The sequence below is a fragment of the Pipistrellus kuhlii genome, unplaced genomic scaffold, assembly GCF_014108245.1.
Source record: "Pipistrellus kuhlii isolate mPipKuh1 unplaced genomic scaffold, mPipKuh1.p scaffold_m20_p_4, whole genome shotgun sequence".
In the NCBI taxonomy this organism is placed as follows: domain Eukaryota; kingdom Metazoa; phylum Chordata; class Mammalia; order Chiroptera; family Vespertilionidae; genus Pipistrellus; species Pipistrellus kuhlii.
This window is the reverse complement of record NW_023425540.1, coordinates 84,706,902-84,718,428: the sequence shown is the minus strand read 5'-3', so window position 1 is coordinate 84,718,428 and position 11,527 is coordinate 84,706,902. Positions and strand designations below refer to the sequence as shown.

The 11,527-nt window shown below is 43.4% G+C and overlaps 1 protein-coding gene across 1 annotated transcript in view; it reads right to left on the bottom strand.

Moving 5' to 3' along the window:
- Positions 1-4,958: 4,958 nt before the first annotated feature.
- Positions 4,959-11,527, bottom strand: part of GRIN2A (glutamate ionotropic receptor NMDA type subunit 2A) — a 356,036-nt gene continuing 349,467 nt past the window's right edge. The window contains exon 14 of the mRNA XM_036410378.2: positions 4,959-8,833. Within this exon, the coding sequence (XP_036266271.1) occupies positions 7,046-8,833 (1,788 nt within the window). The 3' untranslated portion in view covers positions 4,959-7,045. The remainder of the gene's footprint in view (positions 8,834-11,527) is intronic.

Below are 11,527 nucleotides of genomic sequence, written 5' to 3'. Positions count from 1 at the left end.
AGGGACTGAGAACAGACTTGGGATCCCCAGGAGTTCTCAATGCACCCCAAACCAGATGATGACGGGTAGACACTAACTAACGTCCCCACCACAGAGGCTAAAACTCAAGAGAGAGCTGTGGGGACCTCTGAACAGCATATCTCTTTCTGACTTCTATTCTGACCTCTCTGGAGGAGATCAGGCACTTCAAGAATATGCCTAACATTAGAATTTGTGAGCAAGCTTTTGTTATGGATGAGGCTGAGATTGCCCTGAGCCTTGGTTTCCTTACCTGTAAAATGGGAGCAACCAGGCTTCTCCCTAAGGTTCTTTTGAGAACCACATTCTAGGATATGCCTGGAATATTTTCTGTACTCAATATAGATATATTTTAATCTTTTCAAATTCAACTTCTGACTCAAGGCATGTACTTGCGATAAGCAAAGAATCTAACATTCTAGTAATTCAAGAATAGGATGGACAGAGGGGGGAAAAAAAAAAGATCCATCCACCCACCATCTTCCTGAAATTTCCTTGCCCCGTTTTCTCTCAAGGGCACCTGGTGTGTTCTGTTTCACCAGCCAAAACAGTAGGCACTTGGGACTCAACAAGGAATTCTCCCTACTCCTTTCCCTGATACGTTTATACCCTGAACTATCAAAAATATTTTTCACAAGTCAAAAACAAAACCAGAGAAGAAAGCTTTCAGGAAATAGTCTCTTTACATCATGGTCTATTTTTTAATCCTTTGAGAATTTTTTTTCAACCTTTCCTTGAAGCACATGACATAAAGCAGAGCTGGAAGGAGGCATGATTTGGCAAGAGCTGGAGAACTGAGTGGAATCAGATCTAAGCCTGGCTGTGCAAAATGTGGAAGGGCAAGTTTATTCGCCTGGTTAGATGCCCTCAGGTTTCCATCTCTAAAGATTAAAGTAATCAAGGCATCTACAGGAGCACAAACTGTATCCTCCAAAGTTACTTACAGATCTAGGGGAGAGCTTTATTGTTTGTTTGATCATGGAATCAGATACATTTTTATTTCCTGGCAAGAATTTTATGTATCATTTCTAGTTTCTACATTGACTCTGTGTTTGCATTTCATGGGTCCTTGGTTATCTTTTGTATTAAGAAACTAGAATTTCTAGACCATAAGCTACTATGAGAAAAGACTCGTTTCTATTTCCTTTGTGGCTCCTCAATCCCAAATTGGCCTTAAAGAGAGATTAGACACTCAGTCAAGTGCCATCAGCTGATCAGTGTCAGTCAAGTGCTATCAGCTGATCCGTTTCCTTTGCTTACCCTTGGCCCGTAAGAAAGAGAACTCTATCATCTCAGTTATCACTGCCAGCTCTCATCTTTGGTTTGAGGTTTTAAACTATATCCTTCATTGACTCTTCCCAGGGAAAAGGTGCCTGAAACAAAATATTCTCTTTTCCAGGACTCTGAGGCAAACTAAAATTCAAAGAGGGATGTTTGGGTGGGTATAAGGCAAGAGGCAAAGAAAGATGGGTCAGTTCTATAAGGTTCTCTGGCTCTTATCCCACAGATACTCAGGAGAGCCCTCAAGAAAAAAACTGGAAATGAATCAGTTGATCAAGAGGATCAAGCTGGGAACTGGGCCATGAAGTCTTGGGTACTAGACTTGGCTCTGATACTGTCAACTTGACAATCCTATAGATGACTGTCTCCTTGGGCACTTCATTTCCTCTTAGCTTTCTCATCTCCCATCCCCTTGCCTCAAATCTTGATGTCTTCTTTAAGTTATGTTTTCTAAGACCCTTCTGGGCAGGCACGTTTAGCTGATACTCTACTGAGAGTAGTTCTGGCCACAGAAAGAGTTCAGATGGGGGAAGAGAATAAAGAATTTAACAGAAAAAATGCTCTCTGATGACTTTACAGAAATCACATTCATGTCATTATCAGCATTGTCTTCAGAAGCAAATGTGAGCAGAATATATTCCATATCCCTAACTCTGGATACATTTTTAAAGAAGGGGACAAGAACACCAGCATCCAAATCCCACTTGGCTCTGCCACCTTCCCTAGAACTGAGATTAAAAAAAAAATAGTCCCCTCTCTATATAAACACGATCCCATCAATAACCAGAATGGGTTTTCCATGTGTTAATACCATCATCACCATTGAATTGTTAACATAAACTTTACAGTATGTACAATTTTATTTGGATAATACACTTACGTGTGAATTATAGAAATCAAGCATGTATAGTATATACATGTGTACACAAGCATTTGTATTCACAAGATAAGTGCATTTGATCATCTCTGATCTCCATCAAGTGACAAGCTGGCCTCATCTGGTACAATTAGGTATGAACACAGTACAATGAAAAGGGAGAAAATGGGTACAGGGCAACTGCATATTGGAAAAACTTTTCAAGTATAAACCTCACTTAGCCTCTCATTAAGCACTTTCAACCCTGTTCACCAAAAGAAGATGGGGTATCCCGAAATGTCTCATTTTGTCTCAAGTGAATATAAACATTGCTTTTGGAGTGGAAATTGTCTTTATAGAGAACCCCTAGCCCATAGTAAATATCAACCAATGAGGTTAGTTTCCACCTACTCAGTTTTGTCTTGTGTTTTTACCTAGAAGTCCAATTACGTCTGCTATAGCCATGGGTAATACACACAGGCTCTCTCGCAGAGACAGCTCATGCCCCCCTTCCAAGGCCTCGTGTACGACAGCAATGCACAAAGAAACAGCACGGGATGTGCATCCAGTTAACAAATACATTCAGCTCTTCTGAAAGACATTTAGGTTTCTCCAATTAGTATTTATTTAGGTCTCAAACTGCAAGGGATTTCAGTGTAAGGTATTTATTTATATGACAACTGATTATTACAGCTGCACTTTTTAGGTTTAAAGGAGATAAATTTTTAATCACCATTTAATTAACACCAACTTTTTTTTTTCTTTTTCATTAGCAATTCTATTTGCAAAGAATTCAGAGCATTTGTCATTTCCTGAGGAGGATGCAGAATATTAAATACACATCAGCGGTAGAAATGTCAAATAGAGTAAACAGTGTGCAACTGTATGGTGGCCGTGTGGATCTTTTTACTAATTAGCTGCCTTGGCTAGAGTCCCACTTAAGTAAAGCTATTTCATTTGTAAACAAGGTGTAATTTTTTTTTTTTAAAGAAAATGAATTGATTTGACTGATTTTGCTGCGATGGGTGAATTTTAATGCTTTCATCAGAAAAGCTAAGTATGAAACCTTCTCAGGCACCCTCTGAAACAGGGTTCAGGAGAAAACCATGAGACACTCGGTCATGGTGCTGGCTAAAATCCTGCAGTGAGATTTGCATAGGATGCAATGCGTGGGGAGATTATGATCTCACACCTCTCATGGAAGCCCCACTAGCAGGAAAACAGACCAACCAGGGATTTGTCTTCTAGGAGCATTGAAACCGGAAGTGACCTAAGAACCCCGGTGTGTGAGAATAAGGAGCACTATTTTTCAGATGTGCACATGTTTCCCAGAGCAGAACTCATGCCCTAGACTAGAAGACCCTCTTCCTAACAAAGAATATTTTAAGTTGGTTGCATGTGGGCAGGAATATGAGTATTTGTGTGCAGGTGTACCAGTTGGATCCTCTCAAGTGGAGAAAATCATGTAGAGTTAATGAAACATCATTATGATGCCAGCTCTGACTGCAGCCAGATGAAACTCGGGCACAAAATTGGGTTCTGAAATTCTGGCTCCTTGGCATCAACAAATCTAAGAGCACAGAACCCTTGGGGATGAATACCTAAGTTCATGGCTTCCTATTTCATTCTTGTCACCTCCTATACTGTAGGTATCATTTAAAGTTGGGTATTATATTCTGATACTAGAGGCCTGGTGCATGAAATCCATGCACGGGGTGGGAAGTGTCCCTCAGCCAGCCTACACCCTCTCGAATCTAGGACTCCTGTGGGATCGGGCCTAAAACAGCAGTCGGACATCCTTCTCACAATTTGGGGCTGCTAGCTTCTAACTGCTTGCCTATGTGCCTGCCTGATTGCCCCCTAACTGCTCACCTGCCAGCCCGATCACCCCCAACTCCCCTCTCCTGTCCACCTGGTCACACCCAACTGTCCTCCCCTGCAGGCCTGTTTGCCCCCTACTGCCCTCCCCTGCTGGCCTAATCACCCACAACTGCCTTCCCCGGCCATCCATCTTGTGGTAACATTGTTCAAGGGCGTGACACCACCTAGCCTTTTATTATATAGGATTCTATTTCCAAAAAACTGACTGGATATTGCTTACCTGTGAATAGCTCCTCACCTGTCACTTAAAAATTGATCATCTGATCCACGGTCAATTTATTATGTTTGGGATCATCCCAATTAAGAGTCAATGAATTAGTAGAGGAGGGAAATTAGGTATTTATTATATAGTATCCAATTTTGACTCTTATTTAGAGAAAGTTTGGGTATGAAAGGAGGCATATTTTTTCCAGCACACGGCTGTTGGTTCTTCCAAAAGCCACACTTTCAGTTTCTTATCCAGAGAGGCATGGGATTAACAGCAGAAATAATGCTGTTATTAGAAGGCTTGGGAGCCAGGGAATCACTCCATGTGTAATTTGTACTCCCCCTAGAGGTCTCTATCACAGTGGCAGCCCCAAGCGTTTTGAGGACACTGGAGGAAGACAAAGCCTCTTTAGGTAAATGACATACCACTTTTCTGTATTCTGGGGAGACTTTTTAATTCATGTCATGCAAATACATGACAAACTTGTGGGGAAATCCTGGCTGGGGGAAGATAGGTCTGGAATGCAATGGAAGGGCAAGGGCAGAATGTTCTATAAGACAATCAATGGTAGGCCTAAGATTAGAAATTGGGTTAACTATTCAAGGTCCTTTGGTATACATTCTTCCATTGTTGGGTCTAGGGGCAGCAAAGGTGCAACATCCATAAAATAAAATACAGTGTCCAAGTGCATTTGACATCAGCGTCTAGTCAGCCCTTTATTTTTTTCCTTCTACCTCTAGGTTGATGGGACACCTTCCTCACCCATTGCTTCCACAGACTCTCTATCACTGATTGAAATTTATTCCAACCAGCTTTCATCATCCTGGAAATACTGTAAATTGGGTACACTTTCCCAAAGATGGAGTCATTCAGTGAATTCTCAAGCTCCAAGAGAATTATTTCTGGCACCTGCCCACTCATGGGAAAACACTACCTACAAAACAGAACACACCATGCATAAAAGAAACAGGATAACGTTTCAACCTGCCACTCTGTCCCCTTTTCCAAGAACCCAAAGCAACATGCAGGAGGTAACAACCGTCAAGCTAGTCTACATTAGCTTAGGGTTTCTGCAGCATGTTGCCAAAACAGACTGAGTTACTCTGAAAAAAAACTGATGGCTAGTTCTCCCAATATTTCAGAGATATTAATGTATTTAAAATACACTAATTATTAGATTAAAACTGTATAAAATGTTTACTATTGTTTGTGGACTTTATAATATTTAATCCTTAAATATTAAAATTCTGGTCTGATAAAGTATCATAACATTACAACTGTCTTTATTTATTTATGTAGGCACTTTGCATGTGCCAGGTATGGCGCTAAGAGCTTCCCAGGTATAAAGATTCCCTTTTCTCCCCCAATCTTGTTAGATGAGTATCACTTCATAACACAGATGCACAGGTTTGGATAGATTAAGAATGAGATACCAGAGGGGACTCAGAAATGACAAATGCTTTGAGGAATTTTTCATCTGTCTCTGTTGGTGCCAATGAAACAGTTAGCCTCCCTCAGGGTGAATATTTCAGAAGAGAGTACTCGCTTGTCCCACTGATGTTTACCCACAATTTGGAGGATGCTCAGGGTAGATGCATGAGTGTCTCTCAACATGTTTTGAAGGCTTTTGCTTTGAGGAGGCTGGGGTGAAAATGAGTGTCCAACTGAATTCCATGACGGTAAGAAACATAAACCTAAAACCACACCAGCCTTCTGCAGACAGATGGCATTGTACTTCTTACAGATCACAGCACACATATGGCTGTTGGTGCCTGCCACCACATTAACAACCCTGGAAACAGTAACACACAGTTGATCAGAGCCACCATGGCTGTTTGGGGACTCAACGAGCTATGGTTACTCTGGAAGGAAAGGGATAACAGATACTATACAGCCCTGAGTCATCACCAGAAGGGGGGAAATGCAAACTTACATACACAGGAGTCTTCGGAATAAACTATAAGGGCCACTGTGTCATAGACAGAAGATCCACACTTAGATATCGAAGACATAAATGTCTTAATTTATGCAGTCCTGAACAAGACCAGCGAAGCCAAGGATGAGAGCTCGTCTGTGAAACACACAAATGGACATCCAGGAATCTTATAGCTCTCTGCCTGAGAGCCCTTCTGGCCTTTTACTCCAGATGTGTCTTGGAAATGGACTATAATGAAGGTAGCATAGTTAGCACGAAACACACTGATTTGCTATTCTTTGGGGGAGCCTGGAGTTCTGGGGGTTGGGCTTGGACTGTGATGGAAGGCATGACAAAAAAGTTGAAATGGTTACAAAGCCAAACTTCCTAATCTCTTGCACATGTCAATCTCGCTACAGTGCAGATGCATTCTTAACTGTTTTATTTGGTCTGTGTCGGATTTACATGCATACCATATTGCTTATTCTGTATTAGAGAAACCGTTAAGTGTTTATGATGAGAAAATTGCATGGTGGACAGGCTTAATGGAATTTGGAATATAGGAAATCACAACATCACCACTGGCATCCAAGGCATCATTATTGCCAACACACCTAGTGGGCATGTCCAGAAGACTTGCCCTTTGATTTATTATTTTTGGTTAAGGACTCACCTATCTGGTATCTGCCATTCTCAGCACACACCTCACAAGATTCCTTGAGTGGAAGACTATGGCATGGAGCCATGTGCAAAAGAACCAACAAAAATAAAATACCTTCCTAAATCCTCTTCTTCTTTGCAGAGCACTATTGGACATCCAACATTTCCTCTCCAGAATGTTGGCCATTACGTATGTTTCCCTATAGTTAAAACATTAATGGAAGGTTTAAACATCAGATTCAATACTAGGCATTTTCTTGTACACACGTCTATTGCTGCAGGAATTCAAAACCCTGGGGGTAGAGTACGTATTATTCTTATTTGCAGCATAAGGCATAACATGCTCAGAAATATACACATCGCTGTGGCCTCTACTGTCCCTGGAACAGTACGATGCCGTTGACCTCAAGGAGGATCGAAGATAGTTGTCATTCATTGTCTGGGATGGCAACGAGTGTTTAAAGGAGTCTGAGGGGCATCTCCCAATGACTAAGCGTTGGTCATCCCCATAGGAGTGGAGGAAAGGGTTATTGGAGGTGTGGTCTGGCAAGAGAGACTTGCTCCGCTTGCTGTCCTCCAGACCCTGGGGGAAGAGGGAGCTTTTGTTCCCCAAGAGTTTGCTAGAGGGGACACTAACAAGACTCCCGTACAAATTTCCCTCCAGAAGCCGTTCCCTGTCCTTGAGGCTTATGCTCCGAGAGGGCCTGCTAAGGTCTATCTCCCTAGGCTTGTCGAGGATGTTATCATAGGAATGCTGACGGCTAATCCTCAGCTTGTTCTTTTGGAACTGGAGGGCGTTGTTCTGTGCCCAGTCCTGCTGGTAGACCTCCTCCTGGGTGGCTGGAGTCCCTGTCTCCTGAAGCATCTGGTCTTCATCAATGTCGTAGAGGTTCCCCATCCGAAGGCAGGCATCACACTTGAAGGGCGACCTCATGGTGAAATGGCCTGAATAGGTGGGCAGGTTGGAAAGGCAGCTCCTGCAGTGTGTGGAGTTCTGCCTGTAGCGGTCGCTGCCCTCGCTGAGTGGGGAACTCTTGTCCTTCAAGGTGAAGTGCTTGGAGTAGAGCTTAAACTGGTCATTGTTGGGAAGCCCATCTTCATTGTGCAGAGGGTTTCTGTTCATGGGCAGAGTGTCCCCCTTGCGAAAGTTCTCACTGTGGTCCTGGTAGGCATCTGGGAAGTCCATGTTTTCGGGAAGGGATATGTTTTCAACAAACTGGGGAGGATCTAGATGGAAACTGGGCTCCTTCTCACCATCAATGGTGTAGATCTTGTCCCTGGGGGAGCTCGATTTGGTTTTCAAGTATGAGCGCTCAACCTCGCTGCAGTCCTTGGGATACTTGGAGGCCAGAGACCTTTTGAAGTTGTCCTTGGTCTTGTGGCTCTTATTATTGTCAGGTTCCCTGTGGCACGTGGCCCGACTCGAAGTTTCTGAAATGTCTGAGTGGGCCACCTCCTCTGGAAGGTATCTGGGACTCTTTAGGGAGTGGGTCCTATTCTCCAATGTTCCCTCCTCCCTCTGGGAGACTGGGTTCTGGGTCATTGAATCTTGGCGTAGAGAGTCCATGGATTTCTTCCAAAGCTGCCGGGGCCTGGAGTTCCCTTTGGATTCTGTGCTCATGGCCACCTCCACCGTGTTAGGGTTAGATTCGTTGAGGGTCAAAGGGTGCTGACCCTGGAACACATAGTTATTGAGGTTGTCCTTGTGCCTGTTGGCCACAAATGTTTGGAGTTCATTCATGTTGTCCCCAAAAATGCTGTCTTTCCCCTGAAAGGTCCTGTTGTCTGAATATATCAAGTTTCCCTTATCTGAAACCATGTCCATGATCAGGGAACCTCTTTGGATAAGGTCGGCAGCTCTTTTGGGAGAATCTATTCTCGAGGAGTTCATGTTGGACATGTTTTTGGCCGACCGAAGGAATTTTAGCATGTTGCTCTGTGAGCCAGTCAGGTTGAAGTCTGGAGACTTCTTTTTTTCTTCAATGTGCACCCCGTGAATGCAGCTGTAAATGCCCTGTGGGAAGTGACATAACACATCATCAGCAGCAGCAAGCAAAGGAAACCACTCCACACCTGAACTCTATCTGCAAAGGTCAGATATGGCCTTCTCGTAAGAGCCCTGGAGAAACAAAGCAAAATCCAATACAAAGCCTGATAATGTTTCCTAAATGGATGAGACCAGTGGCAAAGTATCAGGCTTATCTTTTCTCTCTGGCTCAAGATTACCAAACACTTTTTGCAAATAGTCATACATGAAGCCTGAGAAAAGGTATCAATGAATGTTCATATAACTATGAGGGTCTCAGTGCCTCCAAATTGACATGTAAGGCTATTTAATTAACCCTGCCAATACCCAGGTCACCAAATCATGCTTTTTTATTAAAATTTCTCAGAATCATCTTTGGAATTTGGATACCAGAGAATCAGCTATTGACAACCAAACTAAATTAACATAAAAGGACAACCTATTATACACTATATATGTACCCTCACACTGAAGCTATCAGTCAAGTCATGAGACCCATGTAGGTCAGTCAGAAAATCCTTTCTGATTCAGGTTAGGCATGATATCTATGTGTGATGAATCAGATGGGTTTTTTTAATTTCTTTTAGGAATAGACATAGATGCTAGGATACAAGTAGCACTTTTAGGGGACTAGTCTTGCCACCATGTGGGGACATTATCCTGAGAGTGAAGCCACCATAGAGAAAAGGAGAACCCAGGGGATAGAGAGATATGATGTAGGTCAAACCTTTGGGGCCACTCTCTCAAACTTTTCTCTTACCTCACTTGATATAGTCTTCATGTGTTTGTTTTTGTGTGAATTTGCTAAACATAGTGTTGGGATTTAGCTGCGAGGGACAGTGGAGATTCCTGATGACACAGTGTGCTGCATTTAAATCCACATAGAGACTGAGTGACTTACAGACTCCTGGGGAGCTCAAATATAGGCATGTCCATCTATATGTCTCTTGTTTTCCGCTACACTTTCTTCCATTCTTAAAAATAGCTGTTTAATTCTACTTAATAGTAACTCAAGGGAAGAATTCAATTCATGTGCATTAGTAGGCAAGAGAGCACCGGTGACATTGTGTTTTGCAGACCCCTGTTCCCCACTCCTGCTCCAAAGTTTTGGCAGTCATACCTAAAAAGAAAAATCAGATCAAGCCTGCGGGATTTGACCTGGTACTCCCAAGACTGATGAGGAGCCAGCCTGAGAGGGGTTTGTAAAAGTGAACGCGGCAGCTGCTGCTGACTTCGGCAATGAACTTGTGAAAAGTATATGTGATTAACTGTGGACTGTGATAATAGTAGCTCCATCAGTTCCCCATGGTGGGGATGAGTTTAACCCGCAGAGATGCTCAAGGAACTGTGACAGCCTCAAGCCTGCTGTATTTTTCTTGTAATTTTCTAGAGACAGTTTCCATGCTAGCCTTCTAAGAGAGGTCAACAGAAAAGCCTACGTACAATTTGAGCATCTCTTTCTCTGACACTCAACCTTGGGCTGTGTGGCCCTGGCATCTCGCCCTTTCCCCATCTTCCTGCAGCTTTGTCTTTAGTCTCCTTCTCCGTGTCCTGTGTGGCTTCCTGTTTGCCTGCCAGGAGCCTCTATCTCCTCCTTATTACAAATGTTTGAGCTGCTTTTTTCCCCCTGATCTGCCCTTCCTGTGTCACCCTACCTCTCCTTTCACACCAGCATGAATATGCGCTGCCCATTTTGTGAGACCTCCAAAGCAAGGCCTGCTACCCTTTGCTACCAAAAGGTTGTTCTACAAAGCCACTGTGGCCTCCTGCTTAGGCAAGCAACCAAACCCCTCCTCAGGAACCAAATCCCTGGGCTGGTGTTCTTTCCTTCCTGCGGAGTTCTCTCTTTTCTCCTCTCTGTTATCCATAGATCCTGACTGCATTTTATAGTTTGTGGAAATAAGGTGCCCTCTTGAACCCACAGTGGGCTATTGGTCCCAGGTGTGGATGAGCCAGCTTTTTTCACTGTTTCCAGCTGCCCCATCTGAGCTCATGGGGAAAGGAGTCTGGGTTCCTTCTTCCTGGTCCTTGGATCTGCAGTGTCCCCCATTCCTTACATCTCAGTAGACAACCGAGGCAGTTCTTTTTGCTGGTGACAGTAAATATTTTTTGTACATGAGAGGGAAAGCATTGCAGAGAGAAAACAAATGTTAAGGGGATCCTGCAGACTAGAGAGCACAGTTGGGGAAGTTGTAGGAGACAAAGGCCACAGCAGTGGGAGAAGCTCAGTTCTAATGTTAAATAAATGGCTTCTTTGAGCTTGGCCTTCTCCCCGGGCAGCTCCACACAGGCATGGATCTCAGGTTTGTATTGGTTTAAATTATCCAGGAGCTTCCCAAGGGACAAGCCCACAAAGAGGGCTGTGTGTGTCTGTGTGTCGCAATAACTTGATGTCTATTGTTTGGCTGATCAATATGCTATAAAGAGAAATGGTGATGGAGAGACTTAGCTTGTGTGCAGAAACCCTGCCTTGGGGTAGAAGTGAATTTCGGATTAAAAGGCGTCTGACACTGACAGAAACAGGAGACCCAACCCTAACACATAGGCAAAGGTTCCTCTCTCATGCTTATTTTTCTGACATGAGAGATGAAGTGAGAAGACCTCTGTTGTTTCAAGGAAACTTAAGTGAACAGGAGGGCCCCATTCTAACATGTTGGGACTCCGTTTCTTCATTCACAGGAT